The sequence below is a fragment of the Cryptotermes secundus genome, unplaced genomic scaffold, assembly GCF_002891405.2.
Source record: "Cryptotermes secundus unplaced genomic scaffold, Csec_1.0 scaffold320, whole genome shotgun sequence".
NCBI lineage: Eukaryota > Metazoa > Arthropoda > Insecta > Blattodea > Kalotermitidae > Cryptotermes > Cryptotermes secundus.
In genome coordinates, this window is record NW_019731221.1 from 955,978 (window position 1) to 977,483 (window position 21,506).

The window sequence follows — 21,506 nt, forward strand, 5'->3', positions numbered from 1 at the left end:
ATTGCCTCCATCTTCAGGGTAAAAAATCCGTGAGTGAGGAACCAGGTGGCTGCAGTCTGTATGTAAAGCGTCGGCCTACACATGCAGGATCAACTGCAACTGAAACGCGCTATTCTATTTGCATTTCGAAGTATGAAGCCTGTGTGAATTATATTGAAAACTCAATGCCTATCTCATAAAACACGTGCTGCGCTCAAAGATCAGTCCTATAATACCGCTAGGAAAGTAATCACTTCTTATTCTGAGAATCACACGAAACAAATAAATACACGGTGCGAGGAAAATGTAGAGAGATGTTAAACCAGTTGGTAACCACAGTGCCCTAAAAGGAGCAGTATCTACACATCGGTCTTAATCTGAATCTCAGGACTGTCTGTTTTCGGTTTATGTGAAACTAATGTAAAGCCAACCAAAATCAAAACTTAAAAAAAATGGAGCATGAAATATACGGAGAAAACAGTTTCTGCACATGTGCCTTTGCTTTTCGCTATTGAAACAAATTTCTACAAAAGTAACTAATAATAACCCCAAATATTCTGGAAGGATTACTTCAGTTTTACTAAGGCACCACAAAATAGGAGATATGATAACAAAATTCTCCAAAAGGTTTTGTTAACTGGGAGCAATCTACGAATTACTTTTCGGTAAAAGTTGGAATTACAGTACTGTCTCAGACATTTTTTTTCCTTGGCACTACAGCCCCAGTGGGCCCACGCCTACCTCCATGAACTTCTCCGTTCACTTCGGTTTTTCTAAATCTTACACTTTCGGTAGGACTCCTTGGGCGGGTGATCAGCTTTTCGCAAGGCCTCTACCCGTACACAAACACAGAAAAACGCAAACACACAAACTAAACATCCATGCCCTGAGTAGGATTCGAACCCACGATCCCGGTTTCGAAGCGAGCGAAGATAGTACATGCCTTAGACCGCTCGGCTACCGTGACCGGCCTGTTTCAGACATACCTTCCACTAATTCTGTAGCTGTCATCTTCTGTTCTTATTCTTAAAACTAGCAACTCTGATTATTAATATGTATAATAATTTTTTTTTCTCTGGCTCTACAGCCCCCTCGGCCCTGGCCTCTGATTTTCAATTTCATGAACATTTTACAGACGGTAGGACTCCTTTGACGGGTGATCAGCTCGTCGTAAGGCCTCTACCTAACGCAGGACAACAAAAACACAGAATAAACACATACACATACCAAACATCCATGTGTTATGTGAGATTCGAACCAGAGATCCCAGTTTCCGAGCAAGTGAAGGCAGTACATGCCTCAGACCGCTCGGCTACCCTGACCGGCGCATAATGGTAAATATCAACAATAATAAAGACCAGTTCATGGTATGGCCGTTCATATGTATAAACATCTTTATCCACGCCTCATTCCCACCGAACTTGGTGTCAGAGAAAGTTTTAGGTGATGGATCACGCCATAGCTCAAGCGGTTAGTCGCTGGCTTCCCACCGCGGCGGCCCGGGTTCTATCCCGGGTCTGTTCAAGTGGGATTTGTGGCGGAAAAAGTGGCGCTGGGGCAGGTTTTGTCCGAGTACTTCGGTTTGCCCTGCCAATCTTCATTCCACCAATTGCTCCATAATCACCCTCACCTATCATCTGGGGCTGGTACAATAGACCAAACAATGGCCGCAGTACCAATTGGACTCAGTCCCATCCCACCAAGTAATAAAAAAATAATAAAAGAGTTCCAGGTGATCGCGTGTTTAATTTACTGATTAATTAGGTTGTCGGATTCAGGGAACATTCATATAGGTAATAAATGTGGGATCGGGCGCCGGAGGTTGGGTGACCTCGAGAAGTGGACTAAGTTCAGGTAGCTCTCTCCTGACCGATAAATTTGTGGGTGAATAAATGATGTGATGTTGTGGCATCTCGGCTTCATTAGAACAATACTTACTTCTAACAGGGACGGCTGCTCTTGGTGTTGAATGAACACAGACGTTGCAAGAAAAGTACACTTTATGTCTGTTCCAGCTCACACAATTACATTTTACACTTCTTTACACTTTAATTGGTCTCAGATACTAAATTAGTTTCGAGGGCAGACGTAACGCGCTTTGATAACCCCCAAATTTAACTTACTGATAATGTTTCCTCACTTCTATGTGATTTGAATCATCTGGTTTTGAGTCTCTAATATATAGTGGGTTGAATTTAGAAAAGGAGCAATTTTCGAATTCGTTTGAACTTAACCAAATAAATAAAAATAACTGTAGTCTTCAAATTGCTTGTACTTGTTGGCATTGCGTCTTCCCTTGGGAATGGGTGTGCCTGATTGGTCACTTTGAAATGAATCATTACGTCATTTAGACCTCGTAGTTCATTCACTGAACGATTTTCAACTTATGGGACTGATATCCGGAAAACTGATACAGTAAATTACTTCCAAAAGTTACCCCTGTTACAACTCTATCCAAGGCTAATTACAACTCCTTTGCATCAATCGTACACTGAAGATTTCTGTCGCCAGAATAGTCCCAGAAGCACTCTGTTGAATTTATTAAGTTTGAACTAAATGAAAAACAATATGGTAAAATACACAGCCACTAAATTTCAATATTAAAATTCCTTGAATAAAAATAAGATGCAAAATCAATATTATAATCAATAAATCAATTAGTAATAACCCAAACTGAGCATTAGTTTATTTTGGGCCGTTACAGTATGTGTAAATATAGCGAGAGAGATTAGACTAAAAATCAAAATACAAATCTTTATATATACATATATTTTTATATATAAAGAGTCTAATGCCTTTTACATGACTGATGTTTTTGTTATCATTAATAGGACCTGGAGTTTTAATAATATTCTTTTAACCGTAATTTTTCTTCGTTTAATTTTGAAGTGTCACTCGTTCAACCCCCCTCCCCGTCTTTGGACTGCTAATTCTTTCTCTTCCAATATTCTGTAGGTAAAGTATGCGCGGTTGATCTTTCTGCAGAACCCCCCCCCCTCGCAAACTGTCGCACCTGCAGTGTGAACGCAGGAATGGATTAAACGACAATGAATTCATAAACCGTCATTATTCTATGGGACTTGAAGTTGTGTCAGTGGCTGTAAGGAGTCCTGTCGCATGTACCTGCTGCTCCATCTCTAATTACGTGTAATTTTGTAATTATTTAGAAAAAGTTTCGGAGGAGTCTGCTACCTTCATCTTCAGGGTATAACGTCACAATCCAGAAGAGATTAATCATTATTTCATCGACATATCGGAATTGCTTTAATGTGTTCCCTTTGTTTTGAATTCCTTGTGCACATCTTATACGTTTGACTCACGATGGGGATATGTTTGTTCAAAATGTTCATCTCTGAAATTTGTGACCATATTTCGATTAAATTTCGTCTTGGCGATTTACGTCAGAATTTGTGGTATTATTTTAAATTTAGTAATTGCTGATCAAATCTCTTATTTTCCGGGAAATACTACATTAGAACCGTTTTATAAACTTGCTGAATCACAAGAAATAAAAATCCAATTAAAATTTACAGCTTTCACTTCAAACAATTATGATACTGAATATATATACACGGCGTCCCGGGTTCAAACCAGGGTCTGGTCAAGTGGGATTTGTGGTGGACAAAGTGGTGTTGGGGTAAGTTTTCTCCGAGTACTTCGGTTTCCCTACCAATCTTCATTCCACCAAATTCTCCATCATAATCACCCGGAGCAGGTACAATAGGCCAATCAGTGGCCGCCGTGCCGACTGGACCCAACTGGACTCCACCCCCCAATATGTGAATGAATTAATTAAATGCTGAATATTTAACAGACTGTGAGGAAGCATAACTTCAGACTGAGCATTATGGTTTCGGCAGCTGTGATTAGCTATGCAACGACAGATTCTTGTTTGCAACAATTATCAAGGCCAAGAAGTTATAAAAAATAAAATAGAATCCATTTGAGCGATATGCTTACTACTTCGAAGCACACCTTTTATTGAGAAAAGGTGACTCTACACCTATGCTTGGCGTGCTTCCGCTCTTCCGTCTCTTTCTACCGTCCTCGGAAAATGGCAGGTTTTAATAGTCAATTATCTTTGCTAGAATTCTATCTCAAGGTTAACTGGGTATTATGCCCCGTTCTTAAGATAGAATACTTGTTCCGTTTCTAAATGGGGCCAAGTTCTTTATCGAGGTGAGCACTGCATCGTGAAAAAGTCATACACATTTCAGACCCAAGCAACAGGGAAGCAGGAAAGATTTTATGGAATTTGATTTAGTGAGAAATACAAATTGGAAATTATGTAACATATTATTATAGGCAGCATTTATTTTTATTCATCTTCTTCTTTGGCTATCTTCCCTTTATATAAACAAAAGTATAGAATGTAGAAAATATATAAATATATTTCCAAAGGCTGGAATACACCCTCATTACACTTCAAGCCTGTAAGTATCGTTGATCTGGTAGATGTGGTAGAGGTAGAACAAGAAGAATATGGAAAGGGACGCAACAGGCCGAAACAGGCCGAAACAGGCCTCTGTGTTCTGGTGGTCAGAGCTCCTGGCTACATATCCAGAGGTTCCGGGTTCGTTTCCCGGCGCTACCAGATTTTCTGAGAAGTCTGGAACGGGGTCCACTCATCCTCGTGAGGATAATTGAGGAGCTATTTGAAGGAAACAGCGGCTCCGGTCTAAAAAACCGAGATTAACGGCGGTGGGGAACCGTTGCGCTGATTACGTGACGCCCTCTATCCGCTAAAGTTGGCACAAACTTCGCCGACAAGCGACGGCCGCTCGATCGGTATAGTTCGCTTGCGGAATACAGGCCACGGAGTTTTATTTTGTGAAGTATTATGATGTTTTTGCTTTTTCTCCTGCTTCAATGTTCCTTTTAGTTTTCTCTTTCTGCGTCTTCTCGTTCTTATTACTCTTTCCTTGCTATCCTAATTATTTTTCTCCAGTTTCTTTCGTGCAATATTCTAATTTGCTGTGTGACTGAAAATAGGCTTAAACGATGTTCCGATCCTCACGTTGTGTCTGAATAGCATCACGTCCCGCTGATGGTAGTTTGTCTCGTTCCTGCAATTTTTTATACTCTTTGGCTTTTTTCCTTTCAATTTTATGGATCTTTCTTCTGTTATCCTTTGTCATGAGCTTCATATTCGGGGCCGCATTTATGTTGCTTAGTGGGAACTTCAGATACGTTAGGCTGTATGTATTTTACGGTAGATATGTAGGCCTACATTAGCTTCCAGTACCACTTTTTTTTAATTCGCTTAGTGAGAGTGGAGTCCATCTGAGTCCACTCGGCACTGCGGCCACTGATTGGCCTATTGTAGCCTCCCCGGGTGATTACGATGATGGAGAATTTTGTGGAATGAAGATTGGCAAGGAAACCGAAGTACTCGGAGAAAACCTGCCACAGCGCCACTTCTTCCACCACAAATCCCACTTGAACAGACCCCGGGATCGAACCCGGGACGCCGCGGTGGGAACCCAGCGACTAACAGCTTGAGCTATGGCACGGCCTCCAGTGCCACTAAATTAAGAGACGAATAGTCTCCGAACTCCGACCTATGTCGCTTACTTTGCAAAACCATTTACATATAAGCAAAACCTTAGGTGAAGTACGAGTATTTAAAGAATTACCTCAATAACTATATATATATATCTGCTTGTATAATACACAAGTATCAAAATATCTGTATATGTACCTCAATAATAATATATCTACGATACACATGTATCAATATATCTATATTTATATTTTCAAGTCCATTATAAGACGAATTAATATTAGAATTTCGAATAAGAACTTAAAAGTGTTGAGCAAACGTTCTTACATAAGCCATTCTTCTTCTCACGCATTCAGATATTCAAATGGTGATGATGAAATGAGTCTTTAATTTCGTTCGAATTTCTAATTGGTCTTACTGAATGATATCACGTGAGATACTTCTCAGGAAGAGTGGTAAGGGGGAGAAGAGAAATGGAAAAGAATTTTAAGTGGAAATTTGAATTTCTTCTGGTCTTCCTTTTATACCTTTCATCTGTTCTCCTCCAAGGATTATTTTGTGTCCTCCCACGAAACTCATCCTACGTGGATTTGGATCGAAACGGTGACTCGCACCTCTACTCTCTTGACGTCACTCAATCAGGGCGTCCTAGGAACTCAGAAGGCCCTAACTCGAACAGTATCTCTAAATCAGTGTGTCACAAGAAACGAAAATATAGCCGTATTAGTTAAATTCTGTTTGTCTTGTGGTGATATTAAGGTGTTCTGAAGAGCTGTTAACTTTCTCAGGAATTTTTCTTGGATTTAGAATCATTCTGCCCAATTCTTTTCCTTCCTAGGGTGTTCCTAGAGAGTCTGTCTCCATTTAGTCTTCCTCCTTGTTTCTGTTATAACTTGTTATGGAGTTTGATTTTCCTTCCAGCTTTCGTTCCTCTGTATAATTTCTGATTGTCCTTTTCTAAGGACTGTTTAGACTCCTTTGTTTCTTTTTATCTTTGCCGGTTGTGTTTTCTTTGAATATCCTTCTTTTACTGTCCTATTCCTTCTCTACCTCGGTACGTTTCCTGTACCATATTCGCATGATATGACCTCCACGGCAATGTGTTGGTGTAGCGGATGCAACTCGTAATCTTGGGCCACGAGAACGCTTCCTGTGACATCGTTCTCAATTTATAATTACAATCATTCTTACCTCTGTAACTGAGGACATATCCTAAATAAACTGAAAAGCATATAAATATACTACCATCAGTGACTCGCAATTGTTGTTACAAAGTCATTTTTGTTTATTTCTTTCCCAATGTGTAGTACACAGCATATCAAGTTCTGGCTTTTTAAGTTAACGCTTTTTATCGCCAACTCACCCCAACCCTTGTTTTCACCCCTTCGGGGATGAGAAGGGTTTAATCCATTGGAATCAGTGGTGGTAGTAACAGCAGCAACCCTTGGCATGTTTGTTTTCCTTGATATTAGTCCCCTAACCCAACACTCATCCCTCGCATTTGGAAGTAATCGGGCACTTTTTTAAAGCTGAGAGCATGGCTTACGTTTTAGTAGAAAAGTTGGTGCTCCCCTTTCCGTATCTTAACGATACATCGCGTGTTTCATGGGTGGATAACTAGAAGTGTGAATGACTGACCGCCCGTCTTTAGCCATTTCTTCGTCTGGGTAAAGCTAGAAGTTTTTACGTGTGTATGTAAACAATTAGGGATGTGCCCGCAAGCTTCTTTTGCAGGGCAAAAATATAGTATGAAAAGTTCTATCAAGTGTTCTATATTTATAAAATAAAATACTTAAAATGAGTTTAATAACTTATTAACAACTGTTCTAGGGTTATGTTATGAGCAGAATAAATTCAGGAAATTCGAAATATCCTTCCAAGGCTGTTTTATGCTCGCTTACTTCTCCAGAAGTCTAAAAGCAATATGTCAGGGACAAAGGAATGTCGCATATATTATTTTGGTACGAAATTCTGGTCACAAACAGCCACCAATAACTACTGCGCAGGCGGGAATAAATGAAGGTAGGTGTGACGGTGTGAACTTGATTGAACCGCCTTCAGATGGGCTTGGGTAGCCTCATATTGAGCTGGTAGTGATAAATATTCAGGTACCATAAGGGCAAATAATTTATTGAACTGTTGAATAAACGTCATGCCTTGAGGTCCCTTAGTGGGTATGTAATATGAACAGAGTTATACTTCCTAGATGAGAAAAATAAAGATGCACAGATTTTTATTGTACATTTGTATGCCACTGCAGAGACAGGAGCTCAAAGTACAAAGATAAAACGGAAAGATTGTAGAGTGCAATTCGATTTTGTAACAAGTTATGTTCCCATTAAACTTAACTGAAACCAGTAACAGCCAATATATTGTAAGCCATGTGAGGAGCAAATGCCTCATTCATAATACGCTTCAGGCTTGATGAATATACGTTTGAATGAATTCCAACATGTCACCAGGTAGAGGAAATTAGAATGTGGTAGCACCAGACAGCAGTTGCGGCAGGTTCTTAGTGTTTAGACTTACTGTCCATAACAATGTTTCTTGTATGCTGAAGAACTTCACTGAATGCTGTGTTTCCATAAGAGAGTGCTCATATTGCTTGGAGATTGATGACCGTCGTTTGATTCCAAAAGTTGAACCTTTTCACACAAATTTTAATGGAGAGTTATGTTACTATATTTTCACGGAAATGTTTAATTTAAGTTGTTAGAACAACCGTGTAATCGGTTGTTGCGGTTCTTGATGGTTAAAAAACATCAGAATATTCAGACTAGAAGTCTTATTGTTTCTAAGCGATATATCTTTGCATGGAAAAAGTTAACAATGTAATAATTAAAGTAATTAGAATTAGGTGTTGTCGAAGTTATTCACTCGAACTGAAACTAATTTAATTTAACGAAAGTGTAATGGAAAAAAAAGCTTAAAGGAACAAAGAAAATATATGTTCATATAAGTATTTAAGCATATAGAGTCTTGAATTTGAGAAGTATACGTTTTATATAGTTCTGAAATGTAGTCTCTTAGTTTGAGAAAATAATATACATTACAAATATTTTAAAAGAAATTCTTCTACATAATATCCGAATCTAACATGGATTAAGTGTGTGATATATGTTGCTTCTTGGTTTATGCACGTCTCCGGTTGTTTTTAGCGTAATGAAATAAATATACAAAGTAGCTGGGCATGCTAGTCGGATTGAGGAGACAAACCTGTACCAAATTTGTGGGGAAAATCTCTTGATACGCGGCTACTGGCTATTTCAGGACCAGTCACGGGGTTACTCTTCCCCAATTGTTTTCTGTCACAACAATGTCACTCTTGTTACGTGATTGAAGGTTTGAATATTTCTGTATGATGAAAGGACGTATGTTCAAGACGTAGCAAACCTTTCTTTTCCGGTGAAATTGAGACGTGGGCACGGGAAATGGTAAAACATGAAATAGCGACAGAAGAGATCTAGGTTTAAGGATGTTTCATTGCTTAAAAAGCGTGGGTGAAAGGTTTAGGAAGGTTGAAAAGGAGATTTGATAACATTCTTATGAGTGGTCTCGGGGGAATAAAGTTGTGTGGGTGAGCAGTGGAAGAAACATGCTCAGTCTCGAGTCCACTGATGGATTTTGGTGACGGTGGTGTTGGAATTTTCCGTTCTATTTATACGTACATAGTCAAGTCGGTCATTCAGATGAATCGTACCGCAAGGTATCTCGAAAATATGAATCAAATAGTGAAGTCTTTAATATGATCAATCTGAGCTTTTTAGTTTCAACTTTCGACATCCAGAATCTTAGAAGTAAAATATTGACCTGACTTCTGGCAGTTGTTTCTCGCCTCTTGTGAGACTTTTCGTGACGATCTGTACAGGCTAGTTCCAGACTTTGTAGAGACGTTTACACAATGATCATGATCTATACTGATTGCCGACAGTCTATCTTGATTTCAGTTTCGTGAAATCATTTTACTAATTGACACTACATAGAGCTGAGGTAGTTCATTAAATCCATCCGGTGAAATTCTCCGCAAGATCCACTTGGATTTATTCTCCTGCATGCAAGGGGATTAACTCAGGAATTTCATAAACTATGTCTCACAAGACCTGCAACAAGATAGGTTTATGGACGTTACTTGTAGTTCTGGTATTCTTCTACACTTTATAATTGGAATTAATTGAGTGAAATATAATTTTGCATATTAACATAAATAATGTGGCGCTTTACGTATTTTAAATATATCTGTTTTGTGGCAGGTTAATTTTATCCTTTGCAGATTAACACAGAGCTAACGTAAGGATCGTTGGAATTTGTAAAATATTGCAATTTTTCTCACCAACTAACTTCATTTTGGTTATGCTTTAAGTAAAGCCTGTTAAAATAAGAAATGTTAGCTGTTAAGTTCACTCTTCATAGGTTTCTTATGGTACCAAGACTATGTATTTTTCAGTTTTATTCATGTCTCTTTCAGCGAGGGAATTTCATAACTGAGCCGTAACTTAACGATTTAAACAACGATAAAATGATAACAGACAGATAATTCAGAAATAATGTGCTGTCAAATGATTAAGTATGTATCGTATTATCACGAAAGATAGGATATAATAAATGCTGAAATTGCAATCAATATTGAGATAGTCCTTAAGGTAAATTTATCTTCAATGACTTATGTGCTAATGTGTTTACTTACACACTGTCTAATAGTTAAGTATTTCTTTAATACTACGATGTATATAGGTATTTATGTTCAATATTAAGAGATTTTTAATATAAACTTAAGGTATTTATAAAGGTCACGCCATGACACTGCGTTTATAGATAGGGCCTAACACCTGCCAAATGGTTAAGGATTTATAAATAGGATAGATAAAAGCAATACAATATTGAAGCTGAAATAAATATTTAAATATTTTTCAATACAAGAAGCAATTATAATTAAGACGAGAATTGATCTTGGCCCTCTACAGATCTTCATGCACAAATCGGCAATGCAGATGCATGCTCGGGAAGCTGTTGTCGCTCATCGCAGCGAGGTGAAACCTCACCAGTGCCAACAGTGTCTCAAATCGTTCTCGTCCAACCACCAACTGGTACAGCACATCCGTGTTCACACGGGAGAGAAGCCCTACAAGTGTTCGTACTGCGACCGTCGCTTCAAGCAACTTAGTCATGTGCAGCAACATACCCGACTTCACACCGGTGAGTACCTGAGGCTTTGCTAAGAAAAGTCTCGAGAATCTTTTATCACAACAGACATTGCTAATAGCTCAAAGACTGAGAAAACGAGGCTTTAATAAATTGGCTATTTGTAGGGACTTGTATTACTCCTATTTAGTACAAGAAACATTGCCAGTAGCTCTGGAACTGTGCACAGTGTAATTTAAAAATAATTAAGAAGCTGAGTAAAGGAGACTTTGATAATCGCTGAGTACAGATTCTTTCATGAGGCATTTGTCTCAGGGAATGACAAGATGATGGCTTAGTAAAGTAAGTTTTGATAAGAGTTTAATATATGAGAATTGTGCGCATGATCCATTGATAAATAATCGGGAGCTTAATAATAGTTCATTGCAGGATATATAGCCCAGATTTTTAAAGGGGGCTTCTATAATTGCCGAGGAACTGAATATTGAAGGTTTTGATAACCGCTGAATATATGAGGCTCTCAGGCTAATACTCACAGCTCAAGAACTGAGAACCAGAGTCTTAAGAAATGTTTCCATATGTCTACTCACTCACTCACTCCCTCACTGATAGAGCTGAGCCCTTCTTGAGAAGATGCCAATTGTGCAGCTACTCAAGACCTTCCCAGCATTTTATAGAACCCGAAGGATCATTACCGTCTTCACAAGAGCCTTCCACTGGTCCCTATTCTGAACCAGATCAATCCAATCCATCCCATCATATCTAAGATCCATTTTAATATTATCCACCCACCTAACTATTGGTCCTCTCAATGTCCCTTTCCTTCTAGCTTTCCCACCAGTGTCGACAGGAATCTTTAATAATTATTGAGTACAGGAGGAATTATTAACAGCTGAGAAAGTGGGTATGCTGTGTGCTGATAATAGTCCAGTAACAGAGCTTCCTGCCTTGGATATAATGGTCGAACAGAGGAAATACAGCTTTAATAGCTCAGTCACTCTGCGCAGGAAGGTTTACAACCACTCAATGCAGACGTGTGAGTACATGATGCTTTGATAACTGTTTGAAGAACTGGGTGCAAGAAGTTGTGTTGTTTACAGGAAGTTTTGATGATGAGCAAGGAACTGAGTTTTATCTTTCAGGTGATGGTGTATAAAATGGATGTTTTTCCCGCTTTCAATAAGTATCACCGTGAAAGTTTATTAGTATAGGAAGGTAATTCTGCTCATTCAGAAAATATTGTCTGAACAACCTTTGTTCCTTAACTTATAATCTGGTCTATGCTGCCGTAAATTATTAATGTACTTCTACCGTAATAATTCCGTTAAAATCTCTATAGTTTTTCTTTCAAGTGACACTGCTTATTTATGTTTATTCCATGGTAATCCTCCCATCCCTTCAGCAAATGCAGAGTACTGCAGTATCGACTATGGCGACTACGTTTTCTGTCTGATGTTTATAAAGATAAGGATGTGCTCCACTAAGAATGTTAGATTTTTACGACAAGGGTTCAGTGGTCACTGAGCTATCTCTCCTTACATGTGGCCTTCACGACAGAAAGAAACTAATCTTCGGCTTCTACGTTTTATGTGTGTATGCGGTCATAAGGCATTTGAATTTTAATTCATCAGCCATTTTATATAAATGAGATTTGTAGCACGATTTTATGTTTTAGAGACTTGTTTGTAAACATTTGCCCATGACCTACCCAAATGTCACATCTAATTGTGAACACTGACCTACACGACTTGCATAACGCCTTAATGTTATACCGCCCAACAATCACAATTGTTTCGCTGGTTATCGGCCTCGTTAACATTATTATATGCTTCTAAGCTGGAAGCTAATATTACTTGTACATTTGTTTTATTTCTTTTGCACAGTGCATTCTGTGTTTGTAAGGAGCTCGAGAATTTATCTTTAGAAAACTTACATTAATATAATCACAAACGCTTTTTACAGGGGCATGAAGCTGACCACTTACCTCCAACAAATTCCGAGGCCTAGAAATATGTGGATCTATACTTACACCCCCCATACGCCTTCATGGAATAGTACTTGATTAGTTAAGCACAAGAACAAATTTATTTTTACAATCCTTTTCTACACAATGGAGTATTTCATTTAAGTAGCAGGTGTTAACAAGCAATGTTACGTGTTAGAGTTCAAATACAACATGAGACTATTTTTTGCTGCTTCTTACGTTAACATTAACCGTGCCATAGCTCAAGCGGTTAGTCGCTTGTTTCCAACCGCGGCGGCTCGGTATAGATCCCGGGTCTGGTCAAGTGGGATTTGTGGTGGACAAAGTGGCGCTGGAGCAGGTTTTCTCCGAGTACTTCGGTTTCCCCTGCCAATCTTCATTCCACAAATTGCTTCACAATCACCTTCACCTATCATCTGGGGCTGGTACAAAAAGCCAGAAGTAGCCGCAGTACAAGGGACTTAGTCCCACCCCACCAAGTAATAAAAAAATACGTTAATATAAGAAAATTTGTGACTTGTTTTGTACCATACGGAAACTTGATCTCTTGTTGAGGGAGTAAGGAAAGTTGATGGCAAGTACACTGAAAACAAAATGGTGAGCATATTTGGACTCGGAGAAGATTCTGTAAAAGAGCAATCGAAAAATATAATCAGTGGGCAAGTGCATAACTTTTATCCACTTGTATGTGTTATAATGATGTTATTAATATGACAGACATTTCCCAGATACAAGCTCTAAAAATAGGCAAGAGAAAATATTTTAATCGTGAATCGGCAAGAAACCAAGATAAAGGTTTTAAATATTTTTTTACAGAACGATATTAATATTTGAACTAAATTGAATTAACTGTACTGTCTTCTGGGAAATAACGCCATGTAATCCATTGAAAGTCAGGCGACTCTTCGGAGGAACATAACGCCTCCATCATCAGGGTCGAATTCGCCTAGGAAAATACCAGCTTGAAAGCAGATGTCAAACCGAGCTTTCACGCTGGTCTTTTTCTCTGCTTATTCGGCCCTGAAAATAGAGGTGATATGTTCATCCTAAACGTCGGTTGACTTTCAACACACTACATGTATATCCCAGAAGACAGAGTTCTTCAAAACCACCACCGTGAGAAACCCAAATCCTACATGGATTAAATTAGTTCGGGTTGGTTTCTGATGGCAGAAATTTTAGATTCCATATGAGCGATGACCTTCTAGAACAATGAACTATTGAAGAATTGAAACGGCACTGCACAAAGTAATTTTATATGATTATATTTCTGTACAGTGCATCTTTATGAAATGTATTAGTATTAAAACACTCCGCCTCATTTAGAATCGCAAATAGAGAGGGTCTACATTTTTCTCGAAAAATCAGAATAGGTACTCGTACCAGTATGTCTGTCACTTGAAGTACAGTTTTTATAACGCGATTTTTTGTGGCTGAGTCAGAATGTTTTTCTCTGCCGTTCGCTTGACCTCACTTCGCGAAACATTCTTTTGACTGTTGAAATTAATCGTTTCTTTATTCATTACAATTCCAAAGGGTCTGTCTGAAGGAAAGAAAAGGAGGAAACTGTTGAAAAATTATAAGGCAAAGAAATTATTCTAAGTAAAAGGAGAAGAAAAGTTTTAAAATTCATTTTAATGTGGATCATTGCTCCCACTTTTCTGATTCCCCTTCTTTCCTATGTTTGGGCTATCCTCTCGGTGGCCTTTTTCCCGCCCACAGTGATTCCATGCACAAGAAAGTCAGATTTTCAACATATCTTAAACTTTTCATTCCACATATTTTATCATCCAGTATTTTATCTCATAATTCAAGAAATTATGGACTGTGTGGTTGGAAGGTATAATATTCCGTAAGAGTTCACTGGTATTCACGAAATCCAGTCACGCCCATCATACGGTCAAATAACACTTTAACCCTGGGGTCAGTGGTTCGAATGCCGCTTTAGTCATGGCCGTTTCCCCTCGTTTGTTTGTTTTGATTTGTGTTGTAAGTTGCCTTACGGTCGTTCAAGGAGGCCTACTAGAGCTCTAAGGTCAAGAAAATACCTCTTAGATTATGCAGTGATGCTGATTCCACTGCAGAATTTGCCTTATAGCGTTAAATTGGTTAGGAATATGGAAATGAATGATGAAATTTGAAAGTAGGGAGTCAAGGCCTGTAAGAAGGTATTTTCCCTGCATTTGTAGGAGGAAGGAAATATGGAAATCTTCAGTGATTATAGCAGATAACCCGGCCGAGTTTCGAATCTGGTACCTCTGGAATAAAGTATCGAACCTTAGCCTTATAGAAGTATCTTAACAAGCATAATATAAGTAGGTGGGCAGGAAAACTATGTTGCATCAAAGGACTAGTTGAGTGTGATTGAGTTTATTTATTTTTTAATTATGTCTCCTGTGTACCTATGGAAACCATTTGACTTCGAATTTGGCATGTGGCGCATGGGCAATTGAGAGTGGAGGGTCGTGATGCAGGAAATTTCTAATCTGTTACAAGGAATTGTACTGACACTTTACCGAGAAAGCCACGTGCACTCTGGCTCGGGTTCATTTGTGCTCTGATCAAGATTCGAATCTATGTAATGCAAGTCAGGCACCTAACTGCTTTCTAATCTAATAAACCATATGAATTCGAAGTGATTAATTATATTTCTTTCTTCTTCATGAAGAAAATTGTTGTCTACGAGGTAAGATAGGCTATAGGGCCGTGCCAAGGCTCAGGCTGATAGTCGCCGGTTTCACACCGCGGCGGTTCGGGTTCGAGCCCGGTTTAGGTCATGTAGGATTTGTGGTAGATAAAGCGGCACTGGGGTAGGTTTTATCTTCAAGTACTTCGGTATCGTCTGCCAATTCTCATTCCACGGATTGCTCCACAAAGATCTGTCATCAGGTACAATAGTTCAAACAGTGGCCGCAGTGCCATGAGAGAGAAAAAAAGTTTGGTTTTACTGTAGCTCAAGCGGTTAGTCCAGCTTCAGTTCGAGCCCACTTCATGAGGAATTTATAGAGGTCAGAGCGACGTCAAAGCAGATTTTCTTTTTCGGGTATCAAACAACAACAAACTCCGTGGCCTATAGCCCGCTAGCGAACTATACCGACCGAGCGACCGCCTCTTGTCGGCGAAGTTAGTGCCAACTTTTGCCGACAGAGGGTGTCGCGTGGTCAGTGCTACGGATCTCCATGGCCATTAATTTCAGTTTTCTACACCGGAGCCGCCATTTCCTTGAATTAGCTCCTCAGTTATCCTCATGAGGCTGATTGGACCCCGTTCCAGACCCACTACTTCTCAGAAAATATGGTAGCGCCGGGAGTCGAACCCGGGATCTGTAGATCTGTAGCAAAGAATTCTGACCACTAGACCACAGATGCGGTTAAGGAAGTTTGATTACAGAACAAAATTATGTATAATTCCTCGTATTTTTCAAGGAAAATGCGTGATAAATTCGATGTACGTGATTGAATATGCCACAGGTTATGAATTCTGAGCCCTTTTGGTTGCTTTTAAGGCTCCAGTTATGAAGGAGGTCATTTGATTCCATAAATCCGTCGGGTCGGATAGATCAAGGACACAATAAGTAGTTGCCTCACGTCACTATTTGTATTATAGCATGACTGTACCCACATTTTCAACATGAAGTTATCACGTGACCAGACAAGTTACTAGTAAGTTTATGTGCTACTGAAAGATTTTTGTAGGAAAATAGATACGAATTATCTAATTTTTATTTCCAGTGACCTATTTTCGCACGGAGAAGCGGAAGTAGATAACAGTGTTAACAAAATGGCTGACGCTTTTGATATTTCGCTTTAGGAGGTTAAGAGTTCATTGCTAGGTACTTTAGGGCAGTAAATGCCTTATGTGTAAAGACAAATTATCTTAATTTATTATGCATATGCTTCTTTGTGTTTATTACTGCTTTTTCCATTACTACTACTACTACTACTGTTGCTACTGCCATCGCCACATCTGTCACTGATGATGATGATGATCCTCATGATGGTCATGAGAGTGATGTTCCCACAGGAATACTCCCAAAGAAACTTCACAATAGTATAAAAATATTGCAAGTAGACCAGAAATGTCATACAAATTCAGTTGTACATGATATGAGAATTTGTAAATGATTTATTAAAAAAATTAATATTTACGACTTGATGTCACCCTTCACAGATACTAAGTAGATGTATTAAGACTACCGTCTTCAGGAATGTTGCACCGTGTAGTCTGGTAGATTGACAGATAGATAGTGCGATCTTCTGCTTCCATATTTAGGGCGATATCTGTGAAGATGGAGGCATCAGGTTCCTCCGAGATGTTTGTGCCTCTCTACAAAACTGCACGGTGTCACGTCCCAGAAGACAGTAATCTTAATACTTACCCACCCTTGGTAATCTCTGATCTCAAACAGATGCACGTATTCGTCTGTAAAATCTAATGCAGTTCAGTTCCATTCTTTATTAATTGCTTTGCTTCCTCGACAACTAAAAGGCAGTTTCAAAGCAAGCATAAGCAAGAAAGGAAACAAATCAAACACAAACAACAACAAGAACAACAAATAATAATAATTTTATATGATACGTGTCCATTGCTTGCAAAGAACAATGTGTGTAAGAGAGAAATAAATATATCCTTTCGGGCGACCAGTTGCGTCAGTTCGCAGTCGATTTCAGCTGATCGCCCGTAAATATGTAATCACTTTTAATCGCTCTCAAATCTCACAGTCTTATGAGCAGGATACCCATATGCGCTAGAGTTTGAGGGCGAAATGAAAAATGTTAAAAGAGACAATCTTGTTTGTATTGTTGAACCAGTACACACACACACACACACACACACACACACACACATGCAACTGAGCCCTCCTTGAGAAGCAACCATTTGTGCAGCTACTCAAGAATTTCCCAAAATTTTATGGAGCCCCCGTAAAGTTCACTACCGTGTTTGCAAGAACCCTCCACTTGTCCCTATTCAGAGCCAGATCAATCCAATCCATACCGTCCCATCCTATCTCTCTAAGATCCATTTTAATATTGTCCACCCACCTACGTATCGGCCTTCCGAGTGGTCTCTTTGCATCTGGCTTTCCCACCAATATCCTATACGCATTCCTCGTCTCCTCCATTCGTGCTACATGACCTGCCCACCTCATCCTCCTTGACTTGATCATTCTAATTATAATTGGAGAAGAGTACAAGTTATGAAATTGCTGAACCAGTATCTTCTGGAAACAAAAGTCAGGCCCTTTACTGCATGAACCGTCTGCTGATCTCATACAACGTGTGCGGCTGGCTTAGTCAGTTTGAACAGAAACGTTTTCTGGTGCGTGAAAGACTACGCTTTCTTTACAAATATATAAAACTTCAGAGGGAAGACGAGGTCACGTAAGCATTCGACTTCTGTTAGTCCATACGTTGGGGATGCTATTGCTTAGTCATTCGGATTCAGATCAACGTAAAATACTTTATTTCCTTACATATATATTACCCCCTCCTAAATTTGATCTCTCATTTCAACCCCTATTAAAAATTTTCACTCTGAAACCCTGTGCGTTCCTTTGAAGCATTGTAAATCGCCTTCATATCATATAACGGACACACACTTTGGCGTTTTTTCATTAAAGTTTTGCCCCAAAGGCTACTTTTAAGCAGTATGGGTCAGTCATTTTCCAAATGACTGGACGAATCTTCGAAATTAAAAGTCTCCCAGTTTTTTCTCTGACCCTTAACTCTCCTCTGCCTGAAATTCTAAAGGAATTCCCTTGTGCAGAGCCTACTAATAAGAAAATAGCAAAATGCAAATCGAGGGGTCAGCCCTTTTATAGTCGCCTGCAGGGTCGTGCCAATATTTCAGTACCAATCAGTGGGGTGGGAGAGGGACGAGGGTGGAAGCGAGGCAATCTTTTAATTTGACGTTTACCCTCTGTCTCATGAAATGCCCCTCTAGACCTTATGAACAGCGGCTGTCGTCCTACAACTGTTCTGACAATATTTATCATACCACTTTACATTGCTCTAGACGGACCTAAGGTCATTACTTAGCAATGTGGCCTATTCAATAGTCATTATTATGAATCAATTGCTGTTTAATAACTGTTTTTATATATCGCCAGTTCAGATATATTTATAATCTCTGACGTGATGAAATAAGTGTATGTAGACTCATGGAGCTGAGCCCTTCTTGAGGATAAGCCAAATCTGCAGCTACTCAAGAATCTTCCAGCATTTTATGGAAACCGAAAGTTCATTACCGTGTTCACAAGAGCCCTCCACTTGTCCATATCCTAAGCCAGATCAATCCAATCCATACCATCCCAACCTATCTCTTTAAGATCCATTTTAATATTCTCCACCCATCTGCAACTTGGACTTCCTAGTTGTCTCTTTCCTTCTGGCTTTCCCATCAATATCCTATATGTATTCCTCTTCACCCTCATTCCTGCTACATGCCATGCCCACCTCATCCTCTTGATTTGAACATTCTAATTATACTTGGAGAATACAAGTTATGAAGATCCTCATTATACAGTTTTCTCCAACCTCCTGTCACTTCCTCCCTCTTCGATCCAAATATTCTCCTCCACACCCTGTTCTCGAACACCCTCAGTCTATGTTCCTCCCTTAATGTCAGAGACTTAGTGAAAATCTTCTAACAGTAATACACAAAAATAAAGTTGTCCTTGCACTTAATTAATTAAGCAACACTCCATGAAGAAGTATGGGGGCGTGGAGATACATCTTCATAATTGACAGTGACTTTAGACTGAGATGACTAGTCAGCTTGACAACCCCTCCCCCAAGGGAAAAGAGCCCCTGGTACCCATTGAACAGGAGGCAAGGTGGGCCTCACTGGACACTGTGGAGGAGAGAGAAAAATCTTTTACTCTGCTGCCCTTGAACCTCATAATAGCAGCTGTTTCCGTGCTAATGCTGGATTGCTTGGAACCCGGTTGTTATTTGCAATGTACGTGCTGAGACCCGTGAGCTTAGTAGCTCAGTCAGTATAGTGAGTGGGCTACGAGCTAAACGATAAAATACTCTGGCCTCGATTCCCGATTGAGTCGGAAACTCTGCTTTGCTTATTCTTCAGTTAGTACAAGATGCTCGTAAATGGAGTTGAAGCGGCCAGGCCGTGACCTTAACCCTTTGTCTTCTGTGGTGCCGAAGGGTATGAAAGACTAGAGCTGTATTTCAGCAAATGAAATTAAAACCTGTTGAGGGCCATCCCTCTTGTATTTCGGACCAGTCACTATTCACTCTTTCTTTGCTGGCGCTTTCGTCAATGCTATTTCGAAATGACGCTCCCGTGTGTTTGTGGCGGCACCCTGTTTGATCCATTTGCTATCTGAAATCAGTCACGGCGCTGGTCGTCTTACAGTTAACAAGTTTAAAATTTATTTCCCCCCACTCTCCCTCCTTGATAAAAAAAATAACTCCTTTGAAAGAACTGGAGAGATTATGTTTTTAATGGGAAACAGATTCTTGCGGTGTGATATCGAAACAAATGCTTGTCATGATGTTTGTTTATTCCGAGGGGAGGGGGTTACAGAGGCACCAAAGTAGTTAGCAGTAGGAAATGTGAGCGGGAATGCAAAGGGGGAAGGACACGAAGGGAAGGTGACGTGAAAATACTGTGCTGATGAGTTGGAGTGAGTTGTTTAATGCATTTCCACGTACTTGGAATGAAATGAGGATTTTTAACTTACTTCAACCTTAGTTCAGTTTCCAAAGTTGAATGATTCTCAACCAGAACTGTGGAAGCAGAGACATCTGCGATTTAAGCGGTGCGTTCTTCATATGGCGGACAGAAATTATAAGAGATACAACAGCCACTTTGTAGCTTTCAATTTACAAGCCATGCTTCATTCTAAATGTGTAAGTTAATTTGCGTCCTATTTCCATAACAGATTTCCCGTTCGAGCTTCAATAATTCATTAATTACAAATAGAACTTGCATTACGCTCGACCGCCATGTTGTTATTATACCTCAATCATTCTTGCACACTTTGCTCTCATTTTAGATTTGGAGCCCATTTCAACCATACTTATATAAAAGTTATGTAATGTCTAATGGCAGTAAATATTAAGGCTAAATATATTTTCACGTGCTAGAATGTTGTGACTATAGACGGGGTTTGTATTTGTATTTGGATTAATTGACCGCTTACAGATCGTAACTGCAAGTAGCTATAGCGCAATCGCTAATTCATGCAATCAACAGTTCATTACAGCACGTACTAAGCCTTCTTAGTCTATTGTGTCTTCAGTCATCGCCTGGTGACGTCTTCCAACAACGTACGCTCCCCTTACTCTGGGTTTCTGGTTTATCCCCGTGCTTTATCTACCAGCTTCTAAAAATAACAGCTCAACGGACTGAACTTCAGTTCTCTAACTCACTAATTCACCAAATTAATCTTCATTTCCCTGCATTGCACTAACTCTTAGTAATTGTCCTGGTTAACACCTCGGCACTGACTGCACAGAAAACGTTTCTCTGTTGCTGTTCAATTGTTACCTGTTAGGAATTTGTTGCCTAACAGCAGATGTTGTTTACAGAGTCATTACTTAACAACGGGTCTACAGGTTGCAGTATACTACCACAGTCAATAAGTTCGTGGAATGGCCGCAAAGCGTCGTACCGGAATTTACTGCCAATATGTTTCAGCAATGTTTTCGGCAGCTATATCAACTTTGGCAGACTTGCATAGCGACCAACGGTAACTATTGGCGGCGATATAGCTCAAGCGGTAAGTCGCTGGCTTCCCAGGTTCGATCCCGGGTTTGGTCAAGTGGGATTTGTGGTGGACAAAGTGGCGCTGGGGCAGGTTTTCTACGAGTACTTCGGTTTCCCCTGCCAATCTTCATTCCACCAATTCCTCCACAATCGCCCTCAACTCTCATCTGG

General features: G+C 39.6%; 1 protein-coding gene across 9 annotated transcripts in view; it reads left to right on the forward strand.

Moving 5' to 3' along the window:
* LOC111866476 (zinc finger protein 384) overlaps window positions 1–21,506 on the forward strand; it is a 448,072-nt gene that overhangs the window by 257,185 nt on the left and 169,381 nt on the right. For all 9 annotated transcript variants that reach the window (XM_033752265.1, XM_033752264.1, XM_033752263.1 and 6 more), the window contains one exon: window positions 10,444–10,675. In XM_033752265.1, the coding sequence (XP_033608156.1) occupies window positions 10,444–10,675 (232 nt within the window). The remainder of the gene's footprint in view (window positions 1–10,443; window positions 10,676–21,506) is intronic.